The sequence below is a fragment of the Mytilus californianus genome, unplaced genomic scaffold (genome assembly GCF_021869535.1).
Source record: "Mytilus californianus isolate M0D057914Y unplaced genomic scaffold, xbMytCali1.0.p SCAF_6, whole genome shotgun sequence".
NCBI lineage: Eukaryota > Metazoa > Mollusca > Bivalvia > Mytilida > Mytilidae > Mytilus > Mytilus californianus.
This window is the reverse complement of record NW_026262712.1, coordinates 5,192,711-5,210,146: the sequence shown is the minus strand read 5'-3', so window position 1 is coordinate 5,210,146 and position 17,436 is coordinate 5,192,711. Positions and strand designations below refer to the sequence as shown.

The following is a 17,436-nucleotide window of genomic DNA, read 5'->3' as shown; positions in this document are numbered from 1 at the left end:
AGGGGTAAAATGTAGATTTTGGCTTATATCTCTGAAACCAAAGCATTTAGAGCAAATCTGACATGGGAAAAAATTGTTTATCAGGTCAAGATCTATCTGCCCTGAAATTTTCAGATGAATCTGACAACCCGTTGTTGGGTTGCTGCCCCTGAATTGGTAATTTTAAGGAAATTTTGCCGTTTTTGGTTATTATCTTGAATATTATTATAGATAGAGATAAACTGTAAACAGCAATAATGTTCAGCAAAGTAAGATCTACAATTAAGTCAACTTGACCTAAATGGTCAGTTGACCCCTTAAGGAGTTATTGCCCTTTATAATCAATTTTTAACCATTTTTCGTAAATTTTTGTTATCTTTTACAAAAATCTTCTCCTCTGAAACTACTAAGACAAATTTAACCAAACTTGTCCACAATCATCATTAGGGTATATAGTTTAAAAAATGTGTCCGATGACCCAGCCCACAAACTAAGATGGCCGACATGGCTAAAAAATAGTACATAGGGTAAAATGCAGTTTTTGGCTCATATCTCTGAAACCAAAGCATTTAGAGCAAATCTGACATGGGGTAAAATTGTTTATCAGGTCAAGATCTATCTGCCCTGAAATTTTCAGACCAATCAGGCAAATCGTTGTTTGGTTGCTGCCCCTGAATTGGTAATTTTAATGAAATTTTGTCGTTTTTGGTTATTATCTTGAATATTATTATAGATAGAGATAAACTGTAAACAGCAATAATGTTCAGCAAAGTAAGATCTACAATTAAGTCAACTTGACCAAAATGGTCAGTTGACCCCTTAAGGAGTTATTGCCCTTTATAGTCAATTTTTAACCATTTTTCGTAAATTTTTGTAATCTTTTACAAAAATCTTCTCTGAAACTACTGAAACAAATTTAACCAAACTTTTACACAATCATCATTAGGGTATATAGTTTAAAAAATGTGTCCGATGACCCCGCCCGCGAACCAAGATGGCCGACATGGCTAAAAATAGAACATAGGGGTAAAATGTAGATTTTGGCTTATATCTCTGAAACCAAAGCATTTAGAGTAAATCTGACATCGGGTAAAACTGATTATCAGGTCAAGATCTATCTGCCCTGAAATTTTCAGACCAATCAGGCAACACGTTGTTGGGTTGCTGCCCCTGAATTGGTAATTTTAAGAAAATTTTGCAGCTTTTGGTTATTATCTTGAATATTATTATAGATAGAGATAAACTGTAAACAGCAATAATGTACAGCAAAGTAAGATCTACAAATAAGTCAACATGACCAAAATTGTCAATTGACCCCTTAAGGAGTTATTGCCCTTTATAGTCAATTTTTTACAATTTTTTCATAAATTTTGTAAATTTTTGTAAATTTTTACAAAATATTTTCCACTATAACTACTGGGCCAAGTTCATTATAGATAGAGATAATTGTAAGCAGCAAGAATGTTCAGTAAAGTAAGATCTACAAACACATCACCATCACCAAAACACAATTTTGTCATGAATCCATCTTTGTCCTTTGTTTCATATGCACATATACCAAGGTGAGCGACACAGGCTCTTTAGAGCCTCTAGTTGTTAATGTTGTTGCTAATGTCTACGTGGTTTTCATCCTTAAATGGGAATACCTGGGTTTAAATTTTATAATCGGAAAGACGTTTATATCACCAATGCTTTTAACTCATCCATATGAAAAAGTATAAAAACTCATCACAGGTACCAGGTTTTAATTGTGTACGTCATTCACGCGTTTCTCTTCAAAAGAAGCACCAGTGACTCTGGAATAAAACTAAGTTTAAAGGCCAAATAAAGAGTTAAGTTGAAGAGCATTGTGGACCCATAATTCTGAAAGATATTGCCATATACATGTAAGGTAACTTATTTATAGGGTAGACATTTGTTAGTATGTCGGACACTTAAAATGTTTATGATTGCTTATTTTTTTTTAAATGTGTCTCTTTACCAACATATTATATCCATTTGAATGTCATATCAAGCATGTCTATATTGCAGTTCGTAGGACCTATTTTAATCAGTAAAGAATTTAAGGAAAATCAAGGAGTAAACGTTGCGAAAGAGACCAAGGAAGCTATGCATTTGGTTCCATGGTTAAATCATTTATTTAGACGTGATAAACCAAGGTAAACTATACATTTAAATAGAAATATCTTCATAATGTTTGAATGGCTTCGAAATTTATTGTTTGCTATTCCTTGGCTTTGTGTATGTGTGTTATGTGATAAGTTTTACTCTATTATAAGAGCAAACCGGAAATAGAACAATCGACAGCAAGGGTTTCAGTTAAAATCTGATAAATTTGTCCACTACGAGATAGAATGAATACGTTTAACATGAGTATTATGCCTTTGACTCCTTTGTCACCCTTTTGATTTAGCGGCAAGCATGAATATTGTATATTTAGATTCCACCACTGCAACAGGTGTGTTATGATATTTTTCCACTCGTGACAGTTTAACTTTAATATTTAAAGCGCGAGGCTTGCTGAGCTTTTTAAATAATTAAATGTTACTGTTGAAAGCGGAGAAATATCATAATACACGAGTTATGAGGGTGGAATCTGTTTCTCTAATGATTGTTATCCTTCCTTTTCAAAGATTTGCAGAAATTTGTGTTCTTTATATATGACATCATCAGGCACGGTCAAATTTTTTCATGACGTCACAATAAGAAATTCAGAAGAAATCAAGAACAGTTGACGTCAGAATAAAATTTTGAGCAATCGTTTGTTGAGAACAGTTATTTCACTAGTGATAAGATCATTTTTTTTTCACAATCGGTGGCGAAATGTGAAAATAGTGAAAAGATTGGAGAAGTGATCTTTCATAACAAAACTACAAATTGGGCTGTTAGTAATACGACAACCATTTGAAAAAACCTAAACTCTCTCAAGGAAATATCAAAGTTAAGTAAGGATGAAATACTTTATAATCTTCACATGTTTACATTGGCTGTTATAATAAATGTAATTAATAATTAATGCCATCAATAATGAAGTATAAACTATCTGATTGTATTGCAAATGGTTTACTGGAAAAGTTCCAACGTCGTATGTTAAATGTAATCGTTTTTCCCTATTTGAATACGTCATGGCAACAAACCAGGTAATACATGTACTCAACTGTTTCTTCACATCAAATTTCTTTTAATTCTGTTCATTTTTTGGTTTTATTAGCTTTCAAATATTTTGGCCTCGAGCATCATTAAAGAGACGTTTTTTTGTCGAAATACTCAGCTGTTGCAGAACACATTGATACCGTTAATGTCAATATAAAACGTCATATATGATTCTGTAATTGCCAAAATTACCACATGACTTTGGTTAACGTCTTACTTCCTCTGTATACCTCTGAATCAAATATGTAACTCTTTATATATCAAATTATATATGCTTCTGGGTTGTCGCAGTCTTAGATCTTCAAACATTACAAAAGTATACTATTGTATTATGTTACCAATTGTGTCCTATTCCTATACCTGCAATTTCTTATATGATCCTAATGCCCAAATTATATATAAAGATCATGACACTTAATTTTTTTCGCTAAATAATATGAACTATCCAGAAATCAAAACGAATATATCAATACTCTGGAAAATATAAGAGCGACAGAGATAAGAAATCTATTTCTATTTAATATGGCATAAGCGTTTATTTCTGCGTTTAGCTGTGCTTTGTCCGGCATGCTAGGCTGGCTGTGTTTACCAGGTTTGAACACCTGATAATAAATTCGGTTTCACAATCGAGTTGGAATTGTTATGTATAAGGTTTAGGGGTAAAATTTATATGTTCCTATAATTCTTTCCATGTTAATTCAAATAACTGTTATGTTTTCGTGGTGTGTTGTACTATCCAATATGTTACGTAAATTCAGTTACACAAGGTTCTAGTATCCATTTTATACATAATGGTATAAGACTAACACTGACAGTTTTTCTGGACAGCACATAAAACATTTTTTTTACACTTCACTCGTTCCTTTTTTAAATTCTTGACCAGTAAACTAGCTAAAGTACATACTGAAACGTGTTACAAAAAAATCGTCTTAACTCTATATTGATAGCAAAATTAAGAAAACAAAAAAGCCCAAATAAAACATCAATTAAACTATAACGTGTCAAGGAATTGTTACGGTTACTAAAATATTTCAAGGAATGAATTTTTTCTTTTTAAAAAGATGCTGATTACTAAAATAACATATGTTCAATAGCTGGCATCCTTAAAGGATCTTTAACAACCAAACACCAATCGAAATTTAACCATCTTAATGAAGTACATACAATCGGATTTTATTGTGTCAATATATATGTAGATTTATTCAAATAGGACTTTTGTTTAATGTACGACAATTTATCTATTTTAAGGAGTCTCCTATTATCGTTATACATATGTTTGGGAGTTTTTATGATGGTTTGTATGATTATTAAAGTGTATCATAATTTTCAATTTTTCTAATTGTATATTTCTTGTTTTTCTTTTCCATTTACTTTCGTAAGTAGATAGCCTTACCTATATTTGGCACACCAATTTTTGAACATTTTTTCAATGCTATTCATCTGTATTGATTCGAGCGCCATTGATATTTCTCATGCAGACGACACATGCGTCTAGCGTACTGAATTTAGCGTACTGAACTATAAATACACCTTGTGTCTTTGAATTCTTCTAAAATGTAAAAACAAGTTTATTTTAATTGTTGATATTATCCGTTTAATTGTTGATATTATCCTTTTAATTGTTGATATTCTGCGTTTTTCAGTTGTTATCAATGTGTTTGAGCTTTTGATTTTGCCATTTGTTTAGGGACTTTCCGTTTAGAATTTTCCTCGAAGTTCGGTTTGTTATTTTACTTTTTTCTTTAATTATATAAAACACCGAAAAGGCCTTATAAAAAGTATACTTGTATTTTAAGTTTAAAACTCATTCTCTGAACACAAAAAGAAAATTAAAAAAAATATGACTACAAAACGGAATACACGAATGAATGAATAAATGGATAAATTCACGAACGAATTAATTAATTCAGTTAGCAATGCATTGTCATATAAGAGATCCGTTTTGCTTAACAATATGCTTCAACAAAAATGTGTATTTAAGTTCAATTGGCTTTGATAAAATCTTTTTCAGTTACTAGAGATGGCATACATAGTGTTAGCGGCCATATTTGGTATGTCAAACCACGTCAGTAGAGGCTATATAGATCATATTGGAGATTTGTATGTATTCTTAGCTATTGGTAGCATCGTCCTGGTGTCATGTTGTATGATCATTAGGTTTGCTGGTTTGATTGTTGTTCTTAAAAGATGGAAGAAAAGCCTTTATGTGGTAAGCTGTCAAATCTGGAGAACTGAAGAATTTATAAAAAACGGCTTCATTTTCAATACAAAATTGTTATTCTGTACTCTATTCGTATTCATATTGAATTTTGCAAACTCTCTGTAAAACGTGGGGTTTGATAAGGTTCACATAAGTCACGTAACATTCATTTATCAAATATATAATTTGTGTAAACTAATTTGAGTTCCAAATAGTATAACCAACCACGTAATCGGCGTGTAAACTTGACCTTTTGTTAAAGTTTAATTTCGGAAAACATACTGCTTATCAAATGTTGAAGCACTAAGGTTTTCTGCCACCAATTGACAAAAATATTAAGATTGTACTGTTTTTGATGCTCTTTAACTTTGTATTTGATATGGCCGTCCTATTGAATTGTTTTTAAGAACCACCGATGAGTCTAATGCATGTTGAATGTCACATGTACGTTATTCAGAGGTTAATTATCGATTTTTACCACCAAGCCGTTAAGAGGAACACTTTACATGAGGAAAGCTTATTACTCTAGAAACTAATTGGAATAAGTGCTCTATAGCGCTTTAAAGCCAAGGGAGACATACTTAGTCTTTACCATGTTTTCCTCAATCTTATTTTTTGAATTCATAATGAAAAGATGTAGAACAGATTTACCTATATCTCATTAGGGGAAATTATTCCAACATGATACGGCAAACGAATTAACAGTTTCCTCGAATAAAAAAAACACACTATATAATTATGAAGAAATTAAAATGTTGTTTATATGACATATACTTTTATATCATTGATTGATTATAAACTTATATGTTGATTGATAGTTATACCCCGTCAGACAGTCCATATATCCGTTTGTCCCAATAAATGTCTGTCACATTTTCTTCAGGAACTACACCTAATGGCTTCCTGAAATTATTATCGATCTTCATGTCAGGTTACTAAACCGTGCCACGCAGTTTTGTCGCTCATTAAACTCTATGAAACCGAAAATTCTAAGCATATTGGAAATGTATGACATTTTCATTGCTTTTTACTAGGGAACTACGCAAAATATCTTTCAGAAATTTGTTATTAGGCTTTGTTTTATTCCTTGTGAAGCGGTTTCAGGGTAATTGCTCACAAATTTCGTTATTACCGAATGTCTATTTATTATTCAATTATATACTGGATATGTCTGAGAATTTCGTTACAAAACTACAAATGAAATTTGATATTATGCTTCTCGTGAACATGCTTTACTGTGAAATACGTTTTCCAGTTCATTTTTATTTACCTTTCGGCTAACCGAGTACTTAAAGAGCAATACAATAGCTCAATGTTTTACTTGTTGGTGTTCAGCGGTAATTTTGTTTGTCTTACCTATATCGTTGAAACACGTTTTTATGGTTTGAGGGACCCGCTATTTGCTGGATTAGAACTCCCAATCTGAGTGATGACAGGCTAATATTACTGTTGATGAACAAATGAGACCACCCGGCCACTGAGGCTTCAAATAAGGCTTTAAATACATGTTTAATATATGTATATATATCCTGCAATTGGGTGTCTTAATGTATCATTTATTAGCAGCCCAACATTTATCGCAAGCCTGTATTTCTATGCTATACAGATATCGCTTTAAAATTCCGCCCACTGCCGGACTATGTTTGTGAATTGCGGTTGACGAGTGTTGTATGAACTTTCGTGACCTCAGAATGTGTAATTCAATCACATTCCAATTTAAATCCGGGAGGTAATGTTTTGACATATGTGTATCAGTTCGAGATAATTAATGAATTTTAAATGCTTTTGTTAACCTTGGTACCGTAAATTATGTTCGACTCAACTGAAATTTCGACTCATCCAATTTCGACCCACCAGGAGTCGAAACAGATATTTTTATGGAACAAAATTCGGGACCACGAGAAAACTTCGACTCATCCGAAATTTCGAGTCAACAGAGTTCTCAAATAGTGTCTTTAGATATCCGCTGGCTTTTTTTTCGCGGCTCGAAACTGGAGTAATAGCTCGCTGAAGCTTGCATTACACCTGTTTTATACCCTCGTACAAATACAGATGATATTTAAAGACACTAAACAGTTATTGTCTATATAACAGACAACAAATGACACCGAGTGCAGCCAGTCCTTATTGTTTTACACTAAGATGTAACCTGCTGCTTAGAAATATATATTTCATTGTCTTGTTATCATGGTAAAAATATATATTGCATGTTATTGAAATCATGTTAAAATATATATTTCATTGTATTGTAATCATGGTAAAATATATGTTTCAGTGTATTGTAATCATGGTAAAATACATAATTTTATTTCATTGTATTGTTATCATGATGAAATATAAATTTCATTGTAATGTAACCATGGTAAAATATATATTTCATAGCTCATGGTATACATATATGATTCTATCAAATTTCAGATAACAACTATTGTAACAATAAATACGTTGCTGACGATGACATTCTTAATAATGGGATCTGTATTGCGTTATGATGTAAGTAAGTGTATCAAATTAGACTTTGTTGATGAAGATATAAAAAAGAAGATGTGGTATGCTTGAGTCTTCGACATTTGAATAAGGTTTTGGATTTTCTTACATTTGGCTTCCAGCATCTCCAGTGTCATTTATAATACAACTGACGTTGTAATTTCAATTTTGAGGACACGCATATGTACCTAATGTTTACCCATAATTAGAACAGTACGTTGTTTACAACTCAAATGAAAAGTAATATATAAGAAATTTATATATAGCTGCTTATCAGTGTCATAATTATTTTGAATTTTTATTCATTTGAATGTTGTCCCTGCAATTTTTTGTTTTACCTCTCACTTTTTACAATACACCTGCTATAACTTGTTGCCATTAGGAAAACACTAAGTAGCAACATTTAGAGAATATTAAACAATAGATTTCTCAACATTAACGTGTTCTTTAAAAGAGGAATTATTTTATACATTAGCATTTTTTATAAGAATCTGCACAATTGATCATCATAGTAAAAATATGTTTTTGGCCATTTTGGTTGTTTTTTTGTATGGGTGGGGGCAGCACCTGTAATAATTATATTATACATATTACATATTTTCATAGTGTATACTGTTTTGAATTTTTATTATAATTTGTATAGCGGTTTTTAATTCAATTCTTAGTCTATCAAAGTTATATCTATTGCAGGAATATCCATGTAGCTACTACAATTTGGCAGCTGTTCAGCATGTAAGGAAGTTGAAATATAAAAAAAAACATCATTATATTCAATGGAGTGTTTATATAGATTATTCACTTTAAAATATGAATTTCTGAGTATTTATTTTTACATGCGATTATTTTAGTTTGCCTACAATTATCATTCATTAAAGGTAGTCAAAAATAAAGATGTTATTTTTAAAAAGTCTTTAATCGAAATCTCGATCAAGATTGGTTTATTCAGATTTTGAAAATTGGACTGACTATACGGAAAAGTTACATATGATATTAAAGGGACAATCTTACATTTAAGTCACAGAAAACTAACGATACTTAACCCTTAAAAAAAAGACGAACATGAAGTCCGAGAAGTATTTTGCAATGAGTCACTCCAACAAGAAAAATGTCTCCAAAAGTCGCAATGTAAGGATGTAATGCAACAACAATATACGTTCAAATGTCATTTCTAATTGAAAATGCAAAATATAATTTCAAGGGAAAAAAGGTCGAATATCAAAATAACGAGGGTTATAGCTAATAAATAAATTATCAGTGTGGTGTAATCCGATCAAGGTTCTTCTCAGTACACGTATCGTATGCATTTGAATCGATATCAGACAATACATAAAATATATATAAGTATAAAGAGGAACAAATGTAGGTGATATGTATGGAACATATGGAATGTAAGGTAGTATTACGAATTGTCGTTTAATCTTTTGCTTGTAACAAAAAAACGAAAGGCGATTGTTACATACGTGCGACTGGACTTTTAATAGTGCAAGCAATATTGCTTGAATCCACGCTGAATCATGTGATGAGTAGTTCATGTTGACTTACTATATCACCGACATTTTGTGGTTGTCTCGATTGAAAATAAAGTTTTCTCCTAATTTGTGTAAATAACTGTATCTTGGTGATTTTCTTTTAAGATCGACTGCTCGTCAGATTTAGAATCAACGTCTGGAATTGCTATTGGAATATTTGTTATCGAACTGTTTTCACAGGTAATCGCGTTGTATCTTTTATACGTGTTTGGCTTTCTAACTATTTTGATCTGAGCGTCACTAATGAGTCTTATGTAGACGAAACGCGCGTCTTGTGTATCAAATTATACCTTTGATAACTATTACCATTTATTGTCAGATTTCTCAAGCATCTATATACATTGAATTTATGCAGGTGTTTATTTTACGAAAATGAAAAGCCATATTTCTTATTGTGAATAATTAAAAATATAAATTTTAACGGAAAAAACAAGAGAGTATCTTAAGAGCATTTTGAGACTTACTATTGTTTTGCCTTGTTTATTATAGAATTAAGTTTAAGTCTTTTTTAAGGCGTCTTTTTGTCATCTATTACCACATGCGCGTATGCTGCTTTCTGTAACGTGATGTTCACGTGAAGTTTCCTGTATGCTTAATTAGAAAGATACAAACATTTTTTAAGAAACATCACGTGACTTTAATTTTTTATCGGAAATTCATGAAGTCAAGGTTCAACTAAATGATAATTTTGATCAAATGCAAACAATACAGTTATACACCTACACGAAAGATAATGGTTCATTACAAGAATAGCTACAATATATATAATTGGTTCAAAGTACTTCATACAGCAATGAGAAAAATGCATTCTGTATCATTGACTGAATCAGATCATTTAAGTTAAACTACTTCTTTTTTATCTTTCTTTCTCATCCAAAGATATGCGTTTTGATCATACATGATAGGATCCATCAGTATACAGACCTAACAGACGAGCTATCTCAAACAGATGAAAAGAAACAACCAGGACTCTTCAGGACAGTATACTCCTTTTTGTTGGTAGAAAGGTAAAGAATGTAGTTAGTCTAGGCCATGAATTAAGGAATATATGATGTTTTTTGAGTTTGAATCAATTCCCTTGGCCACCATGTTGTCGGGATAAATGATTGATTTTATAATTTGATTAACCAAATTGAAAAATGCCATAAAAACAAGTCTGATTAAAGATCCCTTCTTCATCGTACTGATGTATCAATAAATGCTTATGAAATAATTTTATTTTCAAAAAAGCTTTTTTAAAGTCTAGCAGTAAGTATAGCATGCTGAACTTGTCTGATTTATGAAGGAATTTGTGCACTGAGTCTTAAAGCATGGTAACGAAAGAGAAATGACTCTTGCTCAAATGCTGTCAATCGAAACCTATCATTTGTAGAGACTTTTAAAAAATGATATGCCCTAATCAGAAACGCTCAAATCTAAACACAATTAAAAGACAGATGAATCAATTTGATTGTACATTTCATACACATTTTACGGCTGTTTGCTGTGACATATGCTCATGACATAACTTAGACATATCGAAATTTTTGGTCCAAATGATCTTCAACTTCGTACTTTTTCATGTTATTTGGCTTTTCCCAACTTTTAACAAAACGCCAATCTGGCGTACAACATGTTATACAAATCATTTATCATAAGTATATTGAAAGAAATGTAAAAAAAAAAAACAGAACAGAACCAACGCCTTGACTACAACGTAAGGTAAAACATGAGAATTACTTGTAAAACGAAGGCAGTGCATGCTTGTACATTTCAGACAGTTATTTAAGAATAATCGGAAACTTGAGATCCCTGTCGCTGTGTATGTTGGGGCAAGCATTGTGATGACGGTAAGTAAACGTCATAAAATAACGATCTAAATATTGACCGTGATATATATCTTATAAGTTTTTTAACCTGTTCAATTAGGTACAATTGGATAACAAATATAATAGAAAAATGGAATGCCAACTGCAAATTAATAAAATAAAGTCATTTTTTTAGCTGAGGAATTTAGATTTTTAGAAGGGATAAGTTTTAAAATCATTAATTTTATTACACATTGACCGTGAGATAAATCTTATAAGCTTTTAACCAACGAATACACAACAGGTAGTGAGACGTATGCGTTTGAATGTCTCGTTGGTATATTGCACCTCTCTTTCATCCCAAACGTTGCAGGTATGTTTGATTTCGATCTTAATTTAACAAGGATTACCAGTTTTCCTGCCAGTTGTTTCTGAACGGACATTCCGTGTACCTCTACCAATTATAGCTTGCCGTCACATTTACATGCAATAATGATAACAGGAGTTTTAAGCACAAGCAACACTCATATCGTGATAATTATTTTCCAGTTACTCGAAACAACGTTCATTGTTTTGGTATGCTTTTATGGCTTTTCATGGTTACTGGACCGGAGATGGATAACAACAGGTTTATACATACTCGATGAAGAAACTGTAAACATTGGAGTTTTGTTCGATTTTCTCAAGATTTCCCTTTTAGCTGTGATTCCTATAATGAGTATAAATAGAATATGTGGAGTTGTTTCTGTATTGACAAGACGTAAAATCTTTCTTTATGTGGTAAGTGAAACACATTTCATAAAATCTATATCATATATAATGTAATGTTTATTTACAGAGGGAAAAATATATTTGAACAACTAAAAAAAGGTAAAACTAAAAAATAGAAAAAAATAAAAAGGTGTGGTATGCTTGTATATGAGTCATACAGTTTTGCTTTTGAAAAACTAATATCAATTTGTGAAGCGGTATTATCTAGCAAAATCATTAATCTAAGCATTGCTAGTTAACCGATGTTCAAACTTCACAAATCGGTTAAAAATACAACAGTGTAACGTCAAGGCAACACAGCAGAACTGTTGGAACACCAAAAGAAGTAAAATCAGAGTCTCTTTGATATACAATTTCCTGTCCTCATGCGAATTTACAATACTTTTCTTGTATCTGAAAATCTAAAACTGTGAAAATATTTTGCTCTTGATATGAGACACCTACACAGTGTTTAGCTTTCGCAATTAGTAATAGTGACTGTAAAACATATCGATGTCGATTTCAGGCGCAAAACACTTCGTTGGAATTTTATTGTTTTTGTAATGAGCACCTGCAATGGATGAACTACACGATATTATTGCTTAATACATAGGAACAGTAAACGACGAGAAAGGAGATTCATGAATTTTAGAAATGTACAGTTGGAAATTAGAAAGCAGAAATTTTTATGTTTTCTCATAAAGTTGTGTTTAAAGTTGTCCATTTATTTCAATATCGATTAAGCGATCAATGATGTGGTAGGTTTACAAATTTATATGTTTTGTATTTATAAATGTTGTAGATTACTATGAGTTTAACTATTTCAAACTGCGTTGATATTTTATTTTTATAGGTGTCAGGTGTACATGCGTTCACATTACTGCTTTCAATAATATTTCTGATACTTTCATCAATAGTATTGGGTGCGGTAAGTATGCATTGTCTAGAAAACAAACAAACAAACAAACAAAACAAACACACAAAAGATTGACAGCGATATGCATCTCATTTTTGGCTTGACCTTACCACGTTTAAATGCAACAAATAAAGTTCTTATGTATACATTTAAAACAATGCCTTTGTTTCCGATCTGCATGTAATAACGGATACTAGGTAAACCTTATTACATCACTTGTGTTAACTTTGTGACATATGAATCATGTACTTACTGGAATGATAAGTCGATTTAATTCATGGAAATGAAATGTTTTTATGACAAATAAAATGGTGGTATATTGCTAAACGGCGTTTATATATTTGTTGGATGATTCGTATTGAAACTACTTATATTTTTTCAAGGCATAAATTTAAACAAATACTTACAAAAATATAGAGACATAACATGATTGTCCATGTTAACTTGATGCAACAGGTACCAAATGGTTGACATGGATGTCAACGCAAAGAAAGGTCTGCATACATCTGGCATATAAACATTGCATATAAAATTTGATTTGCGGTGCTGGTTCTATAAATATGCATTGACTGTGATCTGTTTTTTTGCATCAGTTGCTTTGTTAGCTGTTTATCTTAAGGGAAATATGTAATTGATTCGTTTGTAATATACATCCTCCATCATTCATGTTTGAATTCCATTGTCTTTATCTCATTGTTTCTGTTTCACAGGTGAGCAGGTGTACCTTGGATACCGGGGTAACTATAAATATGATACGTCGCTATGGTAGTGGTTTTGATACTTCAACGTATTTGTTCGTTCTGTTTGACCATAAATATCGTAACATGTAACACATCTACAGTACTGTAGTAATAAATATTAGTGATGACTATCTCTCTTTATGATGTTAAATTGTGTTCGTGAAAGTGTTTCAAAGTAATACCGACAAGCCATTATCTAATTCTTAAAAAAATTATATGATCATTTGTATTCTTCCCTCTAGACGGGACATTTGTATATTGAAGATTATTGTCATGGTTCCATATTACTTCAGGATAACTCGATGCATACATAGGTTGAGATAGTTGCCATATCGACGCATAGCAAGCGACACAACTGACCTTGCGTCTCTAGGAGATCGTGCGATACATTTAGTATTTTTTACATTGATAAAGCTTCGAATAGACTTATCATATTTGAACAACGGCAAATACTAATGCCTTATTTTGATACACAAGACCCTTATTGTTTAAATCATCTATCTTATTTATCAACTGATCATTATACAAATACAACTTTATAACGGCAAACAGAGGACACAAAACGTCGGGTTTTTATTCTGATTTTGATAAATTGGTATAAAAGTTATCACGTAAGTTATAAAAAGATTTTTTAAAAGTAGCCAACTGCATTTTGTATTTACGATCATTTTTAAAGATATCTTTTATAACGTGTTGCTTTCGTTTGATAGCTCTTGAGCATTACCTCTACCGATAGACTTTTAGTCCCCAGGTGTATCATTAGCTCAGTAGTCTGCACTTTGGAACATGATTTAAAATAAACCTTTACAAAATTGTTTTTTTATAGAATTTTAAATTATAAAGAAACTAAGGTTTCAACTCCGTCAGGCAAAGTTAACCTTAAATGATTTTCCTTTGTGTCCTTTTTGTTAAGCCTGCGACTTTTGTCGCAGAAAGCTCGACATAGGGATAGTAATCCAGCGGCGGCGTCGGCGTTTGCTAAATTTTTAAAATCTTCATATTTTAGGAGGTTGAAGACCTAGATGCTTCATACTTTGTATATATATGCCTCATGTTACGAAGTGTCCGTCTGTCACATGTCCATTGTCCTTGACCTCATTTTCATGGTTCAGTGACAACTTGAAAAAAAGTTAAGATTTTTTGTAATGTTAATTTCTCTCTTATAATGAGTAATATGATAACTATATTTAGTATGTGCGTACCTTGCAAGGTTCTCATGCCCGTCAGATAGTTTTCACTTGACCTTTACCTCATTTATGGATCAGTGAACAAGGTTAAGTTTTGGTGGTAAATTCCATATCTCAGATACTATAAGCAGTAAGTCTAGTATATTCGGGATATGGAAGGATTGTAAGGTGTACATGTCCAACTGGCAGGTGTCATCTTACCTTGACCTCATTTTCATGGTTCAGTGGTTGTAGTTAAGTTTCTGTGTTTTAGTCTGTTTTTCTTATACTGTATGCAATAGGTACCAAAGTTTAGTTTTTGAGTTTTGGTCTTTTTTTTTCTAATACTATATGCAATAGGTCAACTTTATTTGGTGTATGGAAATATTTTATGATGTACATGTCAGTCTCCCTGGTTTAATTTGACCTTGACCGCATTTTCACGGTTCATTTCTCAGTGTAAAGTTTTTGTGTTTTGGTCTGTTTTTCTTAAACTATAAGCAATAGGTCAACTATATTTGTTGTATGGAAGAATTTTCAGCTGTACATATCTGGCTGGCATTTGTCATCTGACCTTGACTTTATTTTCCTGGTTCATTGGTCAATGTTCAGTTTTCTTGGTTAAGTCTGTTTCTTAGAAACTATAAGCAATAGGTCAACTATATTTAGTGTATTGAATGATTGTAAGGTATACATGTATTTCTTGTTTGGTTTATATGACCTTGAGATCATTTTCTTGGATCATGTCAAGTATATGTGATAGTTTTAGTAAAGCTTTATATTTAGGACTATCAACATAATATCAATGATTAGTAAAGAAGGCGAGACATTTCAGCGTGTTCTCTCTTGTTTAGTCATATAGCTATTCAACTATTTCGGTTCTTATACTTATTGTTTTTAAAGTAATTCGCTTTGAACGTTCCAGCCCTTCGAACGCAGGCAATTTATAAATTGTTATTTTCAATTTTCTTTTTATTTCATTTGCACATATAGAATATTTTGTTTGCTTCTAGTCTTGCCCTTCACGACGATATGTTATAGTTGGTGTAGCAGTAGCCATAATTATTCTTGAAATCCTATTACAGGTAACTACAAACCTATAAGTAATGTGATCGTTTCATATTATAATTATTATAATTATTATCATAATTATTTTCTTGTACAGTCAAATTATAATTACATTCAGGTTAGCTCTACCTTTTTTTCCTGGATGTCATTGTCGTGGTTGACCTGAGGTAATTCTCATCAACCTAATCAACGTCATCCCGAGAAATAAAAAAAGGGTTTCTCATATCTCATCCTTATTGATTGCAAAATCTATGACTTATTTCTATCATTTTAAAACATCTCTTAATTGATGAATTATTAGGAAACTCAGGCTCTAATTCTCTCAATTAAAATCTAACCTTAAATGAACGTCATGACTCTTTTTAATACATATATGCCTTCACCATAAAACCACTGAAGTTTCTAGCTTAATTGTATTGATTTGCTCCTATCTGGTTGAAGATAACTTATCTGTTGAACAATAAGGTAATGGTTTCATATGAAAATTGCGTTTGATACATTTTGTGTAAACGTAATGCTTTAAAAAAGTGATTTCCATTTTAGGTGATTTCCTTCCTTGTTCACGACAGATGCTACAAATATTTTCTTCCTGAGGAGGGTACAGAATCCTTGGTTGGTCCAGATCAACAAAAAGGAATGTTTTTAAAGATGTATGATACATTCTTTAGACGAAGGTATTTACTTTACTTTACCATAAACCAACTAATTTTCGCGAACGATTTGTTCTCGTGACTTTCGAGAGTAGAAAAATAACGCGAATATAATTCGTCACGAATATGTATAACTGGGATCTTCCCTTATATAACTACATCAAACAATTTTAAAAATTGCGAAATTAAATAGCCGAGAACTGAGCTAGTAAGGGCTAAACGCAAAAAAAAAGCATCCGCGAAAATAAGTTGGATTACAGTATAATCTTTATATTACGTTTATTCATATGATAAAATGTTCGGACATTTATAAAGATCTTTAATAGTCTCAGTTTAATTTATCATATACGGATATTTGTCTATTAAATCGATTTTGTTCTTCTTAGAAAGTGTATGGGATAAGTATATTTGGTAAATTACTAATGTCCTAATTTAGTTAATGTGCTATCCATGAACGAAAAATAAAGCCAAGTAAACAATGATAAATAGTTGTATAAAATGAAAAAAAAACCAACATAGACCATCTCACAAACACTACAAATAAAATTGAATATTAAACAACAAGAACACCATAACAAAGCTGTCATAATACGAAATTTGTAATACAGATGATTCAAGAGTAAGACATACTTTTTATTTTTTATTTTTACTTTTGTAGGAAAAAATTCAGCAGTGGAAAGATAGAAGTGTTAATTGCCATTCATTTCGTACTAGCTGTATTTATTCTTGTATGTTGGCTTATGTATTTTGATACTTTTAAAATAAATTTTAAGCTATGTTTTATAATTTTATCAATGCATAATACATGTCACAGATATATATATATTCCGTCACAGAGCCAGTATTATATAATATCAGTCATTTCAAAATGTTTGACGCTCTAAAATCCTGTATAATGATTTTTGGTCTACACATCTCTATAAAATGTTTATAAACGACAGGCTGTCCCTGCTTCTATTATTGTGAGGGACATTTTAAGCTACGATATTTATTTTTTTACTAAAATAATAT

The 17,436-nt window shown here is 31.5% G+C and overlaps 1 protein-coding gene across 2 annotated transcripts in view; it reads left to right on the top strand.

Annotated features, from left to right (window-relative positions):
- Window positions 1–17,436, top strand: part of LOC127706996 (uncharacterized) — a 49,234-nt gene that overhangs the window by 18,676 nt on the left and 13,122 nt on the right. For both annotated transcript variants that reach the window (XM_052211757.1, XM_052211759.1), the window contains 14 exons: window positions 2,011–2,138; window positions 4,381–4,426; window positions 5,144–5,341; window positions 7,751–7,825; window positions 8,510–8,551; window positions 9,454–9,528; window positions 10,228–10,355; window positions 11,105–11,177; window positions 11,685–11,915; window positions 12,739–12,813; window positions 13,512–13,538; window positions 15,721–15,792; window positions 16,319–16,449; window positions 17,084–17,153. In XM_052211757.1, coding sequence (XP_052067717.1) covers window positions 2,011–2,138; window positions 4,381–4,426; window positions 5,144–5,341; window positions 7,751–7,825; window positions 8,510–8,551; window positions 9,454–9,528; window positions 10,228–10,355; window positions 11,105–11,177; window positions 11,685–11,915; window positions 12,739–12,813; window positions 13,512–13,538; window positions 15,721–15,792; window positions 16,319–16,449; window positions 17,084–17,153 — 1,371 coding nt within the window. The remainder of the gene's footprint in view (window positions 1–2,010; window positions 2,139–4,380; window positions 4,427–5,143; window positions 5,342–7,750; window positions 7,826–8,509; window positions 8,552–9,453; window positions 9,529–10,227; window positions 10,356–11,104; window positions 11,178–11,684; window positions 11,916–12,738; window positions 12,814–13,511; window positions 13,539–15,720; window positions 15,793–16,318; window positions 16,450–17,083; window positions 17,154–17,436) is intronic.